Below are 19,553 nucleotides of genomic sequence, written 5' to 3'. Positions count from 1 at the left end.
CTCAGTTTTGAGGAGGGCTTTGTGTGTGACCCTGCTTTAGGCTTGTGGCTCCCACCAACTTGCCTTGTGCCTCAGGCTGAGCTGTTGTGCTGGGGAAGGTGTTGGGTTTTCAACCCCCATATCCATGCTGAGAGCCAAACCCCAAGGGTGACTTGGACATAAATGTAGTTTTGTTTAAGAACCTGTGTTCTTTCTTAAGTCCATGCTCTGTTTTCCTTTGAACTCATACAGTCTGTATCATAAGGGTTGTAAAAGCAGCAAGGACAGGAGGGAAACAGCTCAAAGAGGAAGTGGTACTGCTGAAAAATGAGCATTTCAGAGGCAACAATCACTGCTCAGCTGTAAGGAAGTAGTGGTTAAGTTTGTCTGACTGAAATTCTCAGGTGGAGGCTCAGGACTTGAAGTGCCACTTAGGCCCAGTTGAAGGACCTGTTCAGCCATCCTTTAATATTTTGTCTAATAGTCCATGGGATTTTTTCCTGTGTTTATTTTCCCTTTCCTTCCCTCCTCTGCCATGACATCCCCACAAGATGTCCCTCTCAGCACAGACATACTCTCTGGTTTTTCAGAGCAGTGGGATTATATTCTAAAAATTCAGATATAAAAAAATATTCTCCCTATTTGGTGTTACCTTCTGAAGGGCCTCTGGAGTAGGAACAGCTGATGGCAGGCAGGAGGCAGCTTTTCTATTCAAGTGTGGTGTCTGCACTCGAATTTAAGCCTGGGTGGTGCTTTAGGTGGTGCTTTAAGTGCTGCTTGGCTTCTCTGTGTGAGGTGACTTGGCTCATCTCTGTCTTTGTTTTGCTCCAGACCGTTGTGTGCTGCCCAGGTAGAGAGACCCTGCTTAGACTGACGCTCCCCTGGCTTCCTGATTTCCCCATTTAATTTGCCTTTTGCTTAGATTGTGTTCTAGGGAGTTTTTCTGTGAGCTTTACACATTTTTTTTTTTTTTCCTTTTTCTTTGCTCCCCCAAAGTTCTGACACTGAGTCCCTAACCATCCTGGACCGGTTAGTATGGCATCCTTTTCTCTGCACGAATGCGTGTGTGTCAGAGACAGAACACATGGTGTGGCTTTTGGTGACTGGGATTCTTTTTGTTTTCCAAGTGACATTTGCTTCTTTACATTCTGGTCCTTGCATGGCAGATGGTTTAGCAAAAGATGAGGTGGTTTGCAGATTTTTGCTTTACACGGCATAACTTTGCTTATTTGACAGACTCCTCTCTGCTTTGTTCCTTCCTTGTGCCTTCTTATCCCACTTCTGTTCCCTCCAAGCTGTATGAGGGTGGCTGTGGGGAGGGAGATGTTATTTATCACCACCAGACCAGACAATTGTTCCTTCTACCTTCCAATCCTACACTGCTATTTTTCCCCTTAATGCTCTCTCTTCCCTGCTTTTTCCTGTATCTTCCTGCTCCTTCTGGTGTGTCAGATGGCATTTCAGGTAGTTCTACCTGAACTGTGTGCTGCTACAGGGACTTTGCTGCCACTTGTAAATCAAGTTTTCCCTCGGGACAAGTGTTTTCCCAGCCTGCTCACTGATTCCTCAGCATCCCTCGCTTGGGGTCACACCCAGTGCTCTGAGTTAATTTTTCTCTGGAATATTTTGTGCTGAAAGTCCAAATTGGAAAGAGCAACCTGTGTGAAAATAGCAAGCGAGTAGAACGTTGCTCCCTTAGCAAAGTCGGTTCCGCTTTTTCCCATGTGTCATAGCCAGCCTTGATCTGCAGTCATCTGTACGTCTGGGGGCCATGGTGAATTGGGACTGTCAAGACAATCCAAGTTATCCCTGCTGCAGGCTGCGTAAGGAAATGTTTTATCCTCTTTGGGAGAGAAAAGCCCCTGTCTTTCAGCTGTGGATTATTAAAGCAGTCCTAAGTTTGTCTGTGAGCGCGAGCCAGGTTTAACTCTGGTCTGTAACACAATGAAATGATATGCATGGTGCCTGTGGCAGGTTTTATCATGCTTTGATTTTGTACTTGGCATTCGTTAGCTGTCTCTGAGCTACTCATGACTGTAGCCCGCATAAAGCAAAGTGCTAAGGAGAGAGAAGGGTTGCTGTACTCAAACCTGCTTTCCTCTCTCCCTCCAGGCTAGTAGTGAGTTCTTTAGAAGCGCTGGAAAGCTGCTTTGCAGTGGGACCAGTCAACGAGAAGGCAAGTAACTTTCTGAATACATTCCTGAGCTTTGGAGCTGGGGAGGAGGGGCGAGCTCAGCACTACCTCCTGCAGCCCCGGGGGCCTGATAGGAGCAGAGCCGCATCCCTTTTGCTCAGAGCACTGATCTGAAAGTTGCCTTAGCCAAAAGCGTTTGAAACTAGTTTAGAATGACAATTGGCATTTGCATTTAGCGCTGGTGGGCTTTTTGTGCTGAGGAGTGACCTCGTTTACAGAAACAGCAGGGTAGGAGCCCATAAATCTCAAAGGGACTTTTCTCGTGTAGACATGTGAAGTGTTCCCTAAATGTCAAATAGTAAATGGAGGGAGGCTATCAAAAGGGTGTTGAGGGAGGGGAGCTGCAGGTACACTGAGTGATGGTAAATATACTGAATAATGGGGCTTGTCTGTTCTTAGGAGAAGAATAAGATTGCAGCTCAGGAACTGGCTACTGTGCTGCTGTCCATGCCAGCCCCTTCCAGCGTGCAGCAGCAGACCAAGAGCCTCCTGGCCAGCTTGCACACCAGCCGTTCAGCCTACCACAACCACAAGGTACTGCCCAGGGCATGGATTTGGGGGCTCCTGGAACCTGCCAGGTCATGGCTGAGGTGTAGAAAAGCCCTAGAGAGCCCTTCCTCCATGCAGCACAAACCTCCTGTCCCCTCTCCCTTTAGCTCCTGCTGCCTGCCCTGCTGGCTTTTCTGTTTCACCAGATCTGTGTGATGCTGTGACCTGTTAGCATTGCTTGCCCTTCTTTAGACAATAGGTGCCAGGTTTCCCCAGGATCTGTCCTGTGATTGTGCTTCAGCTGCTTTCTTGTGCTGCAGTCAGTTGTTTTTCTTTGCCTGTGTTATGTCTCGCTCTACAGGATCAAGCACTGCTAAGCAAAGCCATTCAGTATTTGACTTCCTCAACCAAAGAAGGAAAGGACCTTGATCCCGAGGTATTCCAGAGGCTGGTCATCACTGCTCGATCCATTGCTATTATGAGACCCAACAATCTGGTCCACTACACAGAATCCAGGCTGCCACAGCTGGAAACAGGTAGATAAGTCTGTAATTTTCTCTAAGTTTCTGTTGTGATAATTGAAGCTGTGCTGGGTGTCAGGTTTGGAGTGGCAGAGACTGGTTTTGACACATTTGGTAGGTGTGTGATATCCTGCTGATGAGAACATCAAAGCCTCTGAAAAAAGCCATTTCAAATAAACTTGGTGTTACCCTCATTAAGGTTTTCCCCTGCACATTTCTGAGAGGTGTTTTTTAATCTGTGCAGAGAGTGAAGAAGGGCAGGAGGCCCAGAAACACACGGAAGGAGAGGGCTGCACCTTCATTACCCAGCTGGTGAACCACTTCTGGAAGCTCCATGCATCAAAACCCAAAAACGCCTTCCTGGCCCCTGCCTGCCTGCCAGGTGGGAGAGCTCTTCCTTTACTATTGGCTAGCCTGTGGCTTCTGGAGGGGCCTGTTTTAAGTTTGTGAGCAGATAACATGACTTTTCAATGCTAGTGCTGCACTGAGGGCTTTGTGATGTGGAGCTGCAGATTCTGCTTCAAAGCTTTTGTTCAGGGGCATGTGTATTGTGCCAGGAAGAAGGGACTGATGATTGATTTACCCACATTTGTCTTCGTGGGTGGGGTTAGAGGATATTCAGTGGTGCTGGTGTAATGAGTTCACAATATTCCATCAGACAGACAAGACTGGCTCAGTCTGGATTGAAAATCAATATATTTGTGCTGTTAACACTGTGCCTTGAAGTCTGCAAACAAAAGATGCTTCCTGCAGTGCCTCATTCTGTACTGAAATACAGAGAGCTGATTTCAGTCCTGCTTTTATTCCTGCTAGGTCTCACTCACGTTGAAGCCACAGTCAATGCTTTGGTGGATATTATCCATGGATACTGCACGTGTGAGCTGGACTGTATCCATACTGCATCCAAGATCTACATGCAGATGTTACTTTGCCCAGTATGTCACCTTGCTCTGCCCTGCCTCAGCCTCTAATTGCACCAGGGGAGGTTTAGATTGGACATCTGGAAAAATTTCTTTGTGGAAGGGTGTTCCAGCCTGCCACAGGCTGCCCAGAGCAGTGGTTGAGTCCCCACCCCTGGAGGGATTTAAAAGTGTAGATGTGGCACTTAGGGACATGGGTTAGGGGGATTGGCGGTGTTGGGTTTATGGTTGGGCTTGATCTCAGAGGGCTTTTTCAACCTAAATGTTTCCATGATTCTGTAATGAGAAAAAAATTGAATGTGGGCGAATACATAGTACAGACACAAAATACTGCCAAAAACACCCAGCCAGAAGTGAATGAAGGAGGATTCTCCCTCTCTCCTTGTGTTCTAGTAATGTTTGTCACGTGCTGCGTGTGGAATTACAAGTGTGTTGCTTTGTGGGAGTTGACTCGTGTCCTACATGAACCATGACTGACAAGAGTCACAAGTGTATTTTTATCATCTTTCCAAATGCTGTGAAAAAGGACTTGGAGGTTAATGAGTGTAATGATGGACTGTTCACCCTGCAGGACCCAGCAGTAAGCTTTTCCTGCAAGCAAGCTTTGATCAGGGTGCTGAGACCCCGGAACAAGCGGCGCCACGTGACCCTGCCATCGTCCCCCCGCAGCAACACCCCCATGGGTACGCCAGCATGGCCTCTTGACTGCTCAGAAAGGACAAGAAAATAAAGTGGTCTTGTTATAAACCGAGACTAAAAAATACTAAAATCAGCTTCTTTCCTTTCTTTTGCTCTCTTAAACCCCTTTTTGTTTAATAAACTCTCACCTTTTCATTGATATTTTGGGATTCACAAAAGAGATCTCTCTGAGATACTCCCCTTTCAGTGACAGGAAAATCTGATCATTTTATCTAGAGAGCAGTAATCTAGAGTTAGTATTTCTATGCATGTTTTCAGGTTCTAATAAATCAGTGCACATTAAAGACTTGTGCAGATGAAAATTATCAGAGTTCCATCCAAGAGAGGTTTTTCAGTATTGAAACAAATGGTGTGTCAGGGAGTCTCTTGGTAACTGAGGGTAGCTTGGGTTTTTTCCCAGCATTAACTACTATGTTTGGGATGGGATGAGGAGCTGTGCATTTATCAACTCCTGCTTTGCCACTCAGGAGATAAGGATGATGATGATGATGATGATGCAGAAGACAAGCTGCAGAGCTCTGGGATAGCAAATGGAGAGCACATCCGACAGGAGAGCCAGGAGCAGAGCGAGGTGGATCACGGGGACTTTGAGATGGTGGTGAGTCCAGAGCTTCTCCCTGGAGCCTTTGAAGTGTGCCAGGACTTGAGTTAATTTAGTTCTTATGAACCTGTTTGTAGTGATCCCTTGCTGGTGGTGGTCTGGGGACAGATCTCACTGTGTTTCCCCTCCACAGTCTGAATCCATGGTTCTGGAGACTTCTGAGAATGTGAACAATGGAAATCCTTCTCCTCTGGAGGCTCTCCTGGCTGGAGCAGAGGGCTTCCCTCCAATGCTGGATATCCCTCCAGATGCAGATGACGAGACAATGGTGGAGTTGGCTATTGCCCTGAGCCTGCAACAAGATCAGCAAGGTCAGATGTGGGCACTCTTGGCAGGCAAAAAGGGGATGAAAACTGGGAAAGAAATGAGGCAAAACTCTTGGTGTCATCACCAGTGAATGCATGATAGCAGAACTATGAAAGGTACAAAAAAATGCCTGAGTTAACTTCATTCTCTCAAATGGAAGATGCTCACAGCTAGTTCTCTGCTTGCAGGGAGCAGCAGCAGTGCCCTGGGACTGCAGAGCTTAGGACTGTCCGGCCAAGCTCCCAGCTCCTCCTCTCTCGACGCTGGAACGCTCTCAGACACAACAGCATCAGGTAACTGTTCACTGCAAGGCATCTTCTTTTTCAGATTTTGACCTAAGTAATGCCTTAAGATTGGTTTGCAAATATGGTTTGGAAGAGCTAGTGATTACTATTGGCTTCTTGTATTTTTGAGAGTGTACTTACAGCTTTTTCCTGCTTTGATTGACTCTCACTGTAGACTTCTGAGGAAGTTATTTCCTCTCTTCAAACTAAAGCAGACAAAACAAAGCATGTGCTGTATTTCCTTTGCATTTATAAACAACCAGACATTGCTCTTTAAATAACTGTGCATGCCTGTGTGTTTGATAGAGAAGCTTTCCTCTCGGGATATCTCCCCTCCACTGCCCCCAAAGCTCCCTTTCCATTTGGAGCTGGCCCCAAGCCCCACGCCCTGTCCCTGCAGCCTTTCCCTGGTAGCGCGAGCGTCGTTTGCAGTTGTTCCCAGGCAGTGTTTTTACTTGTAACAGCTCTCTTTATTCTCTTAGCTCCAGCCTCCGACGACGAGGGCAGCACGGCGGCCACGGACGGCTCCACGCTGCGGACGTCGCCCGCGGAGCACGGCGGCAGCGTGGGCTCGGAGAGCGGCGGCAGCGCCGTGGACTCGGTGGCCGGGGAGCACAGCGGTGAGTGAGCCCTGCTGCGTCCCTGCTGCGCCCCTGCTGCGCCCCTGCTGCAGCTCTGCTCCCTCCCTGCTCCCTCCCTGCTGCACCCTTGCTGCCACAGCCTTGCCCACCATGGGCTCATGCAGGTGACCCCTGGCACTGAGGGAATCTCAGTTCCCAGTGGCTGCTGCTATCCATCATTTTGTGGGTTCTGCCCCAGTGCCCACAGATGGAATGTTGTCTGCCTTTTGTGGTTCTCTGGAAGTGCAGAATCTGCAGCAGATTTTGCTGGGCTGTAATAACAGAATCATCGAAGCCCAGAATGGTTTGGCTGGGAAGGGACCTTACTGATCATCCTATACCAACCCCAAGGCAGGGACACCTTCCACCATCTCAGGGTTGCTCCAAGCCCTGTCAAACCTGGCCTTGGACACTTCCAGGGATGGGGCAGTCACAGCTTCTCTGGACAACCTGTGCCAGGGCTTCATCACCCTCTGAGTAAAGAATTTCCTCCTAATATCCCATCTAATTCTGCCCTTGCTCAGCTTAAAGTCACTGCCCCCGGTCCTGTCACTCTCTCCCCATATAAAAAGTCCCTCTCCCTCCTATTCATAAGAACCCAGTACTCTATAAGGTAAGGTATGGGAGGCCACAGCAAGGTCTCCCCAGAGCCTTTGCCTCTCAGAATGCCTAGAGCAAGACTGAGACAATTCACTATGCTGCCGGTTAAGTTTGGATGAGATAGGATTCATTCCTCTCTTTTTAGTTTGGGACTGATACCCAGGAAAAATAATCACAGCCTCCTATTAAAAATTGTCTGATTGTCTGCACTGCCCATCCAAGCACTGTCTGACTGAGTTTGAATTACTGCTGTGGGACCAGTTCAGTTTGGGCCACAAAGATGAGGGTGGCAAAGAAAATATTTCTACAAATGCATTCCCAGCCTCTCTTTAGGCTTTAATAAGAGAACCAAAGCCAGCATCTCCCTTGAACCACGATTGATTGCAAAGTGCAGCTCAGCTGTGCTGGTGGATACGGAGCAGGGAAGGTGCTCGTTGGGTTGCTGATGTTGTGTTTCCCTGTTTTCCTTGCCAGTGTCTGGCCGGAGCAGCGCCTACGGGGACACCACGGCCGAGGGCCACCCGGCGGGGCCGGGCAGCGTCAGCTCCAGCACAGGAGCCATCAGCACCACCACGGGCCAGCAGGAGGGAGAGGGCTCCGAGGGGGAAGGGGAGGCAGAGGGGGACGTCCACACCAGCAACAGGCAAGAGGCTTTGTTTCCTCTTGAGGAAGAAGAGCTGTGCTCTGGGGGATGTTTGCAGAGGAGGGGGCTGCGGGGCTGCAGTTCCAGGAGCATCACTTGTGACTGCTGGGTAACCAAAGTGGAGAGTCAGAAACAGACTAGAGCAAACTGCCACTGCAAAAACATGGAATGTCCTGAGGTGGAAGGGACCCACAAATATCATCCAGTCCAACCCCTGGCTCTGCCAATCCCAACAATCTCACCCTCTTCACCCCAACGTTGTCCAAACGCTCCTGGAGCTCTGGCAGCCCCGGGGCTGTGCCCATTCCCCGGGGAGCCTACTCAGTGCACCCTCTGTGCAATCATCATGTGGTGTGATAAACACACCCAGTGTGTGTCCCACAAAACTGCTGCCTCTAGGAAGTGATGAAAAAGTGCTGCATGGGTCTAGTTAACACGGAATCACTAAAATCTTGGGAGCCTGTGAAATTCAGTGTTAGGACAAAAGCATATGCAAGTGTCCTTTGGGAGCACGGGCAGTTTTTAATCTGTGGGAGCAGGTGCTCAGTCCTGCTCCAGGGCAGTGTGGAGCTGATTTGCAGGATGTTCCCGTACAGTTGTAATGCCCAGGTGGCCAGGCCTGGGCAGTGTGGCTCCATTGTCAGAGGCGCTCTGCATCCTTGGCATTGCTCCCCCATGAAGTCAGAGCAAGTCCTCTCCTCCCTGGGAGGATTTGGTGGCTGGGGGTTTCTGGGGCAGATTGGAGACCCTGCTGGCTGTGGTGTGTTCTGTGCTGTGTCTGACTGCTGGCTCTGAATCCCCAGGCTGCACATGGTCCGGCTGATGCTGCTGGAGCGGCTGCTGCAGAATCTCCCCCAGCTGAGGAACGTGGGAGGGGTCCGGGCCATCCCTTACATGCAGGTGAGTGAGGAGGGCTCAGAGTTAAGCCCAAATCAAACAGTTCAATCTCTGGTTTCTATTTGTGCTTTTCTCCTTCTTGCCCGGTCACAGTATGTGTCCATCTGTTGCAAAGCATTCCTTACCCACAGGTTTTTCCTGGACTTGTGCCCTTTCTCAGTGTGACTTTACAGCTGACTGAGGAGCCTGAGGGCTCCAGTCCTCGAGCTCCAATGTGCTTGGGAAGGTCTTGTGGGTGTTTGCTGAATGTTGATATTGGGATGTGAGGCACAGGCTGGATTTGGGAAAGAACACATATAAATGAAGATAAAATCAGTTCTGTTTTGTGAAAGATAGTTATCTTGATAATGTGGAACCTGCCCTCTAATAATTCTCTGCTCTTCCCAGGTTATTCTGATGCTCACAACAGACCTAGATGGAGATGATGAGAAAGACAAGGGAGCTTTGGATAACCTTCTGTCCCAGCTGATTGCAGAGCTGGGCATGGACAAAAAGGTAAAGTGCAGTGTGGGCTCATGCTCTGAATTTGCTCCTTCTAAATAGGGTTTCTTTCCTTGGAGGAATTAAATGCTTGGAAGTCACAGAAACACTGCTGTGTGGTTGTGTTCAGGCAGTTTATTCCTCTTGCCTCCTTTCATGTAAGGTAGAAAATTACATGAGTGGAACTCCCACTGTTTCCTGGGTCTGACATCCACAAGTGAGCATGAAAATTTGTTTTGCTGGAATTAAACTCTGAGAAGAGCCATGATGACTGAATGTATGATTGACATATGAAGCTTTTCATTTGTGTGGGACTGTTCTCTGGCAGCCAGGCCTCTGCCTACCCTTCTGTTGAGGCATTTGTGCTGCCTTTTCCTATTGCTTGAGCTTAAATTAGAAATGCTTCCAGAGGATCAGAGCACTGAACTTGAGAGGCTTGGGACACTGCTCAGCTCTGGGATTGAGCAAGCAGGATGTGTCTTTTCCTGCAGGATGTGTCCAAGAAAAACGAGCGCTCCCCTGTGAACGAGGTGCACTTGGTGGTGATGAGGCTGCTCAGTGTCTTCATGTCCAGGACCAAGTCAGGATCCAAGACTTCCATTTGTGAGGTACATTCTCCAAATTGCTTTGTCAGGGGTTGATTTTCTCCCCCTTTACTCAGCTCTCACAAGACCCCACCTGGAGCACTGCACACAGCTCCGGTGTTCTCAACATGAGAATAATTGTGGGAGCAAGTGCAGGGGAGGCCACAGACTTGCTCAGGGACTGGAGCACCTCCCCTGTGGAGACAGGCTGGGAGAGTTGGGGATGTTCAGCCTGGAGAGGAGAAGGTTGTGTGGAGAGCCCACAACACCTTCCAGGGTCTAAAGGGGCTACAGGAAAGACAGAAAGGGACTTTTCATCAGGAGCTGCAGTGGCAGGACAAGGAGGAATGGATCAGACTGAAAGAGGGGATATTTAGGTCAGATATTGGGAACAAATTCTTCCCTGTGAGGGTGGGGATTGCCCAGAGAAGCTGTGGCTGCCCCTGGATCCCTGGAAGTGTCCAAGGCTGGGTTGGCCAGGGCTTGGAGCAATGTGGGATAGTGGAAGGTGTCCCTGCCCATGGCAGAGAATGGATTGGGATGAACTTTAAGGTTCCTTCCAACCTAAACCATTCTGGAAATCCATTATGTGCTTGGGGGGCTTTTGTTCATCAGAGATGATCTAAAAGCTGCTAACTGAAATAACAGGTGTAAAACTGAAAAATCTGTGAGAGGGCTTTGGAAAAATGCATAGGGAGCATGTAATGTTACTGAACTCTTGTGGAAAAAGTTTTGAAACTGGGGCTGGAGGAAGCAGCTGTGTAAAGACAATTGGATGCTCTTGTTTTGTGCATGGTTCCAGACTGAGCTCAGGGCAGCACATTAATGATGTTACTTAAAACGGTCTGGCAGATTTTCACTTGCATCTCACCAGTGCTGAAGGGGTTAAAGAGGATTTGTAATGTGATTATTGGAAAGCAATATGCTGCTGTGTCAACGTAAAAGTCGCTAAGAGGATTCCTTAGATATTTGTTGCTAAAAGGTACAGTAATAAGGCATAAAAAGCAGTATGTGTGGTGGGAAGGAGATTAATAAAAAAGCATAGAGGTTAAAAAATTTAGTCTGAACTGCATCAAATTTTAATGAGCTTATGAGCTGTGGGGTTTGTTTGGATTTACAGGGCTGCTTTAATAGTTTTATTTACAGTAGCTTTTTCTCCAGCCTTTGTTACTCACTTGAGCTTCCCACAGAAATCAAAGCTCCTCGTCTTGCAGAATGCAGGTGGAGCAATACCTGGGTGGAGCAGAGCCTGTGAGCGGCAGCTGCAACAGGGACTCTTTCTCTACCAGGATTCACGCCCAGCTGGCCAAATCCCAGATAAACAAATAGAAATCCCAACTTTAAAAAAAAAAAAAAAAAAAAAAAAAAAAAAAAAAAGAAGGGAAAAAAGCCCTAGTCGTCTAATCCACAGCAGAGTGGCCTCTGGCACATGTGTCGAGGGGAGATTAGACTTAAGAGGAGATTTTATTTGTTTTCCTTTACTAAGCACTTGTTCAAAAGAGTCTCTGTAAATATTTGAGTTGCTTTTCATAAACACAAAAAAAAACCCTAAAAACCCCAACCTCAAACAAACCCCAAACTTAAAAGCTGCCTGCAAAGTTTCATCCAAACCTGCTCTCTTGGCCACACTGTCAGCAGGTGCTCAGGGCTGCCCCAGCTCTCCCCACTGCAGGTTCCCAGGTGTGTTCCTGATCCAGCTCCTTCCCTCTGTTCCAGGCTTCCTCCCTGATCTCCAGTGCCACGGCAGCCGCCTTGCTGAGCTCTGGTGCTGTTGATTACTGTCTGCACGTGCTCAAGTCCCTGCTGGAGTACTGGAAGAGCCAGCAGAACGACGAGGAGCCTGTGGCCACCAGCCAGCTGCTGAAGCCTCACACCACTTCCTCTCCTCCTGACATGAGCCCCTTTTTCCTCCGCCAGTATGTGAAGGTGAGTCCTGCCCTGTGCTGGGAGCCATGCAGGCCTGCACTGGGAGCTGGGAAAGCAGCCCTGCACAAGGAGTTTGCCCTTGGGAGAGCAACCAGAATCCATCTTCTAGCACAAAGTTACAGCTGGGAGTGCTTCGAGTTGTCACAGGGCAGCCCAGCATCTCTCCCATCTCTCACTGCATCCCTTGGTGCACTCCTAGCCCAGGGGTTCTGTGGAGCTGTTCCTGGAGGAGTTGTTAATCATGCCAAAGGGAAGCTGCCTCCAGCCCATCTCTGTGCTTGGCAGGCAGAATTCCTGAACTTAGTGTGTCAAGGAAGTGGAATGGTGGATGGGAATTTCCACAGTAATTCCTAGGCTTGTTCCACCGCTCTGGTGCCATTATGCCATGGTTTGGTGTTCATGCAGGTGCAGTGCAAAAAGCCTGATTAAATGTAAAAATGTCTCCTAAGCTGAAAGCTCCTGAGTTGAACTGCTTTATTAGTCCGGATTAGCTTAGTGCAGCCTCACAGCTGCCATCCAGTTCAAGGCCTTGTGCAGGTTCTTATCCATCATTTTGGAACATCCTTTGGGCTGCAAAGAGGCAGAAATCCCTTGTTTTTAAAAAATCAGCAAAGCACCCTGTCATTCATCATGGCACCGCACTGGGTGTGCTCAGGGACTGAGGGATTTCTCCTGCTGCCAGGGCCATGCTGCAGATGTTTTTGAGGCCTACACTCAGCTCCTGACAGAGATGGTGCTGCGCCTGCCCTACCAGATCAAGAAGATTGCAGACACAAACTCCCGCATCCCCCCGCCCATCTTTGATCACTCCTGGTTCTACTTTTTGTCTGAGGTAAGCAATAACATGACATATCTACAGATTTCCACAAGAAAACTCCAATAATGATTTCTTTCATGGGAGAGAAGAGCTTTTGCAGAGCTGATCTCAGCTCCATCTTGTTTTTTTAATGCTCTTGAAAGAAGGTGAAAGAAGGTTGGCTTTGTGTATTCCTGAACAGGAATCTGTATAAAAACACATGAAAAATGAGGAATATTTCTTGGAACTCAGTGGTTGCTGCTACAAAGCTTAGAGAAAAAACCTGCTGTGAGATGGAAAAATGTAACATCATGCTCAGCTGTTGGTACTTGGGCCTTGAAAAAGAAATCAGGAAGATATTTGTCTCAGTTTGCTTCCTACTTTACATAACGAGTTATCTTACATTTACACAAGGATGAGTGAGGATTTCTTAATTAGCCTTGGTTGGGTGTTGATTTGAGGTTGGAGATGACAAGGGATGGTTTCCAGCAAGTGGTGCAGTGTTGCTGTGCTTCTGCCTGGGACTCACAGCACCTTCAAGCCGGGTGAACTCACCTCCCATCTGTTTACTTTTTGGAAGAAAGCACTCACTTTTGGTGGCCCTGGTGAGCTCACTGTGCCCTGGCTTCCCCCTGCAGTACCTGATGATCCAGCAGACGCCGTTCGTGCGCCGGCAGGTGCGCAAGCTGCTGCTCTTCATCTGCGGCTCCAAGGACAAGTACCGGCAGCTGCGGGACCTGCACACCCTGGACTCGCACGTGAGGGGCATCAAGAAGCTGCTGGAGGAGCAGGGCATCTTCCTGAGGGCCAGCGTGGTGACAGCCAGCTCGGGCTCTGCCCTGCAGTACGACACCCTAATCTCCCTGGTAAGGGCAGGAGCAGGGAAAGGGCCGTGGAGTGGTGTTGGTCAATGCTGATGTGCTCTTTGACCCCATCCCTTTGTGCCTGCAGATGGAACATTTGAAGGCTTGTGCAGAGATTGCCACGCAGAGAACAGTGAACTGGCAGAAATTCTGCATCAAGGATGACTGTGAGTTCTGTCTCTGCAGGGTTTGAGGGAGCAGTGGTTGGATCGAGGTGGCTCGGATGGAGCTCAGCAGAGGAGGACACAGCTGAGGGTTTTGATAGGACTGAACTGTTCCCAGTACTAATTATCCCAGTGCCCTAATTGCATCTGGTCCTTGGCTAAAGAGCAAAATATGGTGTAATGGATAACTTAGAGGAACAGGAGATCTGTGTTCTCTTGCTTGTGCTGCCGTTGTCCCAGAGGTTAATTTGGGATGAGACCCTGTACCGGGTCATGTTAGACCTCTGTGGTGTAGGGACAGGACAGTTCTGGGAGTTTGGTTCTTGTGTACAAAGGCTTTTGGTTTAGGCTGGGCCTTTTTTTATTCTTCTTTCTTAATTCAGGCTTTTGTGGCATGCAGCTGTGTCAGGGCAGGGTTAGGCTGAATATCAGGGAAAGGTTCTTCCCCAGAGGGCGCTGGCACTGCCCAGGCTCCCCAGGGAATGGGCACAGCCCCGAGGCTGCCAGAGCTCCAGGAGCATTTGGACGAGGCTCCCAGGGATGCTGGGGGGTGTGTGCAGGGCCAGGGTTGGATTCAATCCCTGTGGGCCTTTTCCAGCTCAGGATGTTCCATGATTGTGTGATTCAAACATTTTCTCCTTTCCTCCACAGCGGTTCTCTATTTCCTGCTCCAAGTCAGCTTCCTGGTAGACGAAGGAGTGTCCCCAGTTCTCCTGCAGCTGTTGTCTTGTGCTCTGTGTGGCAGCAAAGTGCTGTCTGTGGCTTCATCCTCTGGAGCTTCCAGCACCTCTTCCACCTCTGCTCCTGCAGCATCTGGCTCTGGGCAGGCAGCAGCACAGAGCAAATCCTCCACCAAAAAGAGCAAGAAGGAGGAAAAGGAGAAGGAGCGAGAGGGTGAGGGACAGCTATGCCCTGACCTGTGGTTTTAGGGAGCAAGTCTGCTCTTCACAGCCTCTTTTACTCTGTTTAGAAAGGACTGGTTGATAAATCCTGCTGTTGGGAAAGGGTCATGGTTTGTGGCAATGGCACCCACAGCCACAATCAGGAGAGAGGAGCAGTTTTCTCATCTGTAGGTGGGACTAAGGTGAAGCAGCATGTCCTGAGAGTTGGGCTGAGATACCTGCTCGGGACATGCCAAACCCACTGTGTTTATTGCCTTGAGTGGGTTTGAAGTTGTCTAATGGTGTTACCTAATCAAGTGATGAAGCAGCTTCCACTTAACTTGCCTGTCCTGGGTTGTAGGAGGCTGAAAGGCTCACGAGGATTAAAACAAATCCTGGGGATGCACACCCAGTTAGCTGTGCTCCGCAGTGATTGCGTTCAGACTTGTTTCCTCTGGCTGCCTTGGAAGCTCTGCTGGAGCCAGGGCCGCTGCTTAATGAATATCCACAGTCCTGGGAAAGTAATTAAGCTTCCCTATAAAAGTCATGGGCATAAATTCTCTCTTGGCTTTTCTTCAAGGAACCGCTTTGGCTTTCACCATCAGATGGTTCTCTGTGAGTCTTTTCATTGCCTCATGGTCAGTCCTTTTCTTTTTATCAGGATGTGTAGCACATTTCTCACGTCCTCACTGGCAAGTTTTCCTGCAGTTTTTTTCCTGTTAGTCAGGAGTACTGGGTTATATTTTTGAAAAAGACAGGAATGTTAAACTTTCTTGTTACCTGAAACGTAATAATTTATTATCCTGACTCTTTGAAATAGGAGAGTGGCCTGCCTGTGTGGTGCTGCATTTGTCTTCTCCCTAAAGCCTTCCCTGTGTCCCTAGGTGAGGGTTCAGGCAGCCAGGAGGACCAGCTGTGTACGGCCCTGGTGAACCAGCTGAACAAGTTTGCTGACAAGGAGACCCTCATCCAGTTCCTGCGCTGCTTCCTGCTGGAATCCAACTCCTCCTCGGTGAGGTGGCAGGCCCACTGCCTGGCCCTGCACATCTACAGGTGAGCCTGGGGGCTGGCTCAGTGCCAGAGCCTCTCCCTGAAGGAGCCTGAAGGTGTTGGGCTTCTCTGGAATTGCCCCCGCTGGTTTGCAGTTACTGGGGCTGGAGGTGGAAGCTGTGACTTACCCATGAGCAATCTCAGTTGTCATCTGCAAGGAGCATTTTATTGCTGTCTGCAAAATCTGACTCCTGTCATGACCAGGAGCAGGTGTTGGTGGGCAAAGTGAATTTATGAGGCACATCCAGACTTCCACAGTGAAAAGCTGGGAATTGTATGGGGAAAGGAGTGCTTTAGGGGTCTGAACTCCTTCAGAGCTCTGTTCAGTTGTTGCAGGACAGCTGCTTTTGTTCTGGGGTGCTGGAAAACAGATGGGTTCAAGGGATGGTGGGATTTAGCTCTGTGAACTCTGCAAGATGATGGTTTCCCAGTTTGGTGGACTGGAGGTTATGTTCTCCTTCTGCACAAGAGGCCTGATTGTCTATAATCCACCCAACAGGAACTCCAACAAGTCCCAGCAGGAGTTACTGCTGGATCTCATGTGGTCCATCTGGCCAGAACTCCCAGCCTATGGAAGAAAGGCTGCCCAGTTTGTAGATCTCCTGGGATACTTCTCCCTGAAAACACAGCAGACTGAGAAAAAGGTACAGTGACATTCCAGAAGGGAGGTACAGCATCCCAGATGCTCATTTTTGATACAGCTGAGACAGGTTTTCTGTCAAAAGAGCTTCTGGTGGAAAATTTTCTTGTTCCTTGAACTTTAATGTTAAAAAAAGCAGAGTCTTCAAAGAATTTGGAAGTGTGGGTTTTTATTTTATTGTTTCGGGGGTGAAATTGTGCTGGTGAGCTTTTTATTTATTGAGAAAAATAGTTCTTACCCACAGGAGGCTTCTGTGGATCTGGCAGCTCCAGTTTATAGATTTTTGATATTGCAACTCCTAGAAACCTATTGTAACCATGATTTTTGAGCAAAGGAAGTTGTTGCCTCTTTCAGGGGATCCGTGGGATTGAGAACAAATAATTTAGAACCATTGAGTCTTGCATGAATATATTTAAAGAGTGGGGAATGCTGTACGAATTTTGGCAGGCATTTGCGGGGATTCACTGACAAACAGCACCTCAGAAATATCAAATTTTAGGATCAATGTAAAGACCTGTGTAACGATTTAAACACAAAAATTCCTGTGGGTGTGGTGGGTACCTCTTCTAGGGGACCTGGAACACCACAAGATGAGGATATTTGTGTCTGTGTAGCAGTAAAAGCATTGGTTTGAAGAGTGCCTTTTCCTGGTTGTGTTTCAGCTGAAGGAATATTCCCAAAAGGCTGTGGAGATCCTCCGGACTCAAAACCACATTCTCACCAACCACCCCAACTCCAACATCTACAAGTGAGTCGCTTCTGCCTTTGGTCCATGTCTCTGGAGGGCTTTCCAGCTGAGCTCCAGCCATGGGGAATGCCCAGGGATGGTGCTGGGGATGGGCCCTGCTGAGGTTCTGTGCCTGCTGGGCCTGGAGAGCACAGAATCCTTCCTGCCAGATGGAAACCTGACTTTGTGCCCTACCAGCAGAGCTTGGTTTGAGCTCTCCTGCTTTCAGTCAGTAAATGTTACAAAATCTTGGGCCCAGCTGGAGAATAGAGATTGGCACTTTTGAGTGTTATGTTCTTGGTCCCACCTTGGCCATTGGTAATTACAGTAAAAATGCTTAGTTAAAAGCTGTTATTTCCAGTGTGATTCACATTGTAACAGTCACATTGGGACGGGGAACTGGGGAAATGAAAGTGATTCTGCTCAAATAGCCTGGGTTTAAAGCAGCAAATGCCCAGGTCCATGTGTGAGTGTTGCTCCCTCATTCCAGCACATTGTCTGGGCTCGTGGAATTTGATGGCTACTACCTGGAGAGTGATCCTTGCCTTGTCTGCAACAACCCTGAGGTGCCTTTCTGTGTAAGTAACCCTGGAATCACACCATCATGGAATATCCTGAATTGGAAAGGGCCCACAAGGATCAAATCCAGCCCCTGGCTCTGTACAGGACATCCCAACAATCCCACCCTGGGGATCTCTGGGAATGGTGTCCAAATGCTCCTGGAGCTGTGATAGCCTCAGGGCCATGCCCATTCCCTGGCAGGAATCCCAGGATCCTGCCACCCTCTGGGGGAAGAACCTTTCCCTGACCCTCCCCTGGCACAGCTCCAGCTGCTCTGCATGACCCCAGCATTAACTGCTGTAAAACCTTTCCAGTGGTGGGATCCCAACCCTTTCTAGGTGTGGTTTCCTGTGCCCCTGAGGTTTTGGGGTGTCCTTGGTTTGTCTCCCCAGTACATCAAGCTCTCGTCCATCAAAGTGGACACGCGCTACACGACCACACAGCAGGTGGTGAAGCTCATTGGCAGCCACACCATCAGCAAGGTGACAGTGAAGATTGGAGACCTGAAACGAACCAAGATGGTGAGAACCATCAACCTCTACTACAACAACAGGACCGTGCAGGCCATCGTGGAGCTGAAGAACAAGTATGTTCATCAAGTTCTGTGTGCAGTCTCTGAATTTGGTTCGTTCCCTTGGCTTCTTGTTTTCCCCCAAGGTTCTTCCTTTAGACTATTACTCATCACTCTCAGCCCACATTGGGTGGGATTGTTCTGAATCCCCTACAATTGTTGAAGCAAAGATCCAGATTTCCTCTGAAGCTTGAAAAATGTCTATAAAATCTGTGGATTCGAGTTTTGTCCAGGCTTGCTTTAAAGCACCTGACTTAATTGTGTGGGAACCAGTAGTAATACCGAGAGCACTTCATGGGTAGTTTGACTCCAAAAGGGATTTGGACTTTGCAGCATGTCCGGGAATGCTGAAAGCATTAACGTTGTTTGTTTGAAGCCATAGAGTAGAATTAAAATTAGAAGTTGGATGGTCTCACTCTCAGCTCTGCTTTACCTACCAGAGAAATGGCTCCTTTTCAACACGCTGCTCAGTCTGGAGCCAGTCCTGCTTATGTGCTTCCCCTTCTTACTTCTTGAGATGTTCTCACCAGAATCAGATCTCTCTGGCTTAGGGATTAATCTGTGCCCGCTGCTTATTGCTTATTTGAAGTCTTAATCCTCTGTGACATCACACATGGCTGCTGTGGAGAGGATTATGATGTCACAAAGAGAGGATTCTGACTTCAGGTTGAGAATAAGCAGTGGGAGCAGATGAGATCTTTAAGAAATAAATATCCTGTTTTCATGCAAATGTCATTACTAATAAAAAAATGGAGGTGAAAATCCCTAGAAAATGTCTGTAGAATTAAAGTTTTTCCATGAGGCATCAACAGCTCTTTAATCCCAAACAGTCTCTCTCTATGAAGAGGATAAAGGCTTAAAATGTATTTCTGGCTACATATCATGTCAATACAGAAGCTAAGGAAACGAATCCTAGAACTGCTCTCCATTCATCCCAGTTAAAGGAGATTTGGAGCCGAGACGGTTGCATTTGGCTTTTCCTCAGACGTGGGCGGGGAGGGAACTTCCCTCTGGAAAACCATCCTTTCCTTTCCTTTCATTTCCTTTTGTTCCCTTCCTTCCCCTCCCGACCCTCCCCTAGGCCGGCCCGCTGGCACAAGGCCAAGAAGGTGCAGCTGACGCCGGGGCAGACGGAGGTGAAGATCGATCTGCCCCTGCCCATCGTGGCCTCCAACCTGATGATCGAGTTTGCCGACTTCTACGAGAACTACCAGGCCTCCACCGAGACCCTGCAGTGCCCGCGCTGCAGCGCCTCGGTGCCCGCCAACCCCGGCGTGTGCGGCAACTGCGGCGAGAACGTCTACCAGTGCCACAAGTGCAGGTGTGTGAGCCCCGAGTCGCTGAGTGTGTCACTGAGTGTGTCCCCAGAACGTCTACCAGTGCCACAAGTGCAGGTGTGTGAGCCCCGAGTCGCTGAGTGTGTCACTGAGTGTGTCACTGTGTGTCACTGAGTGTGTCCCCAGAACGTCTACCAGTGCCACAAGTGCAGGTGTGTGAGCCCCGAGTCGCTGAGTGTGTCACTGTGTGTGTCACTGTGTGTCACTGAGTGTGTCCCCG

The 19,553-nt window shown here is 48.9% G+C and overlaps 1 protein-coding gene across 3 annotated transcripts in view; it reads left to right on the top strand.

Annotated features, from left to right (window-relative positions):
* UBR4 (ubiquitin protein ligase E3 component n-recognin 4) overlaps nucleotides 1–19,553 on the top strand; it is an 89,317-nt gene that overhangs the window by 34,625 nt on the left and 35,139 nt on the right. Inside the window, exons 50-75 of one of the 3 annotated variants that reach the window (XM_077788201.1) lie at nucleotides 976–1,008; nucleotides 2,092–2,155; nucleotides 2,573–2,707; nucleotides 3,024–3,198; nucleotides 3,428–3,565; nucleotides 3,997–4,118; nucleotides 4,675–4,786; nucleotides 5,270–5,400; nucleotides 5,537–5,714; nucleotides 5,898–6,002; nucleotides 6,482–6,613; nucleotides 7,688–7,856; nucleotides 8,660–8,756; nucleotides 9,141–9,248; nucleotides 9,725–9,841; nucleotides 11,534–11,743; nucleotides 12,426–12,575; nucleotides 13,178–13,405; nucleotides 13,491–13,569; nucleotides 14,218–14,460; nucleotides 15,332–15,500; nucleotides 15,997–16,141; nucleotides 16,800–16,885; nucleotides 17,355–17,442; nucleotides 17,818–18,011; nucleotides 19,078–19,317. In XM_077788201.1, coding sequence (XP_077644327.1) covers nucleotides 976–1,008; nucleotides 2,092–2,155; nucleotides 2,573–2,707; nucleotides 3,024–3,198; nucleotides 3,428–3,565; nucleotides 3,997–4,118; nucleotides 4,675–4,786; nucleotides 5,270–5,400; nucleotides 5,537–5,714; nucleotides 5,898–6,002; nucleotides 6,482–6,613; nucleotides 7,688–7,856; nucleotides 8,660–8,756; nucleotides 9,141–9,248; nucleotides 9,725–9,841; nucleotides 11,534–11,743; nucleotides 12,426–12,575; nucleotides 13,178–13,405; nucleotides 13,491–13,569; nucleotides 14,218–14,460; nucleotides 15,332–15,500; nucleotides 15,997–16,141; nucleotides 16,800–16,885; nucleotides 17,355–17,442; nucleotides 17,818–18,011; nucleotides 19,078–19,317 — 3,648 coding nt within the window. Of the gene's footprint in view, nucleotides 1–975; nucleotides 1,009–2,091; nucleotides 2,156–2,572; nucleotides 2,708–3,023; nucleotides 3,199–3,427; nucleotides 3,566–3,996; nucleotides 4,119–4,674; nucleotides 4,787–5,269; nucleotides 5,401–5,536; nucleotides 5,715–5,897; nucleotides 6,003–6,475; nucleotides 6,614–7,687; nucleotides 7,857–8,659; nucleotides 8,757–9,140; nucleotides 9,249–9,724; nucleotides 9,842–11,533; nucleotides 11,744–12,425; nucleotides 12,576–13,177; nucleotides 13,406–13,490; nucleotides 13,570–14,217; nucleotides 14,461–15,331; nucleotides 15,501–15,996; nucleotides 16,142–16,799; nucleotides 16,886–17,354; nucleotides 17,443–17,817; nucleotides 18,012–19,077; nucleotides 19,318–19,553 lie in introns of all 3 variants that reach the window. The other 2 variants (XM_077788200.1, XM_077788202.1) reach the window with 2 other exon arrangements.

This window comes from Lonchura striata, chromosome 24 (assembly GCF_046129695.1).
Source record: "Lonchura striata isolate bLonStr1 chromosome 24, bLonStr1.mat, whole genome shotgun sequence".
Taxonomy (NCBI): Eukaryota; Metazoa; Chordata; class Aves; order Passeriformes; family Estrildidae; genus Lonchura; species Lonchura striata.
Note: the sequence above shows the minus strand (reverse complement) of the source record. Positions and strands in the feature narration are given on the sequence as shown.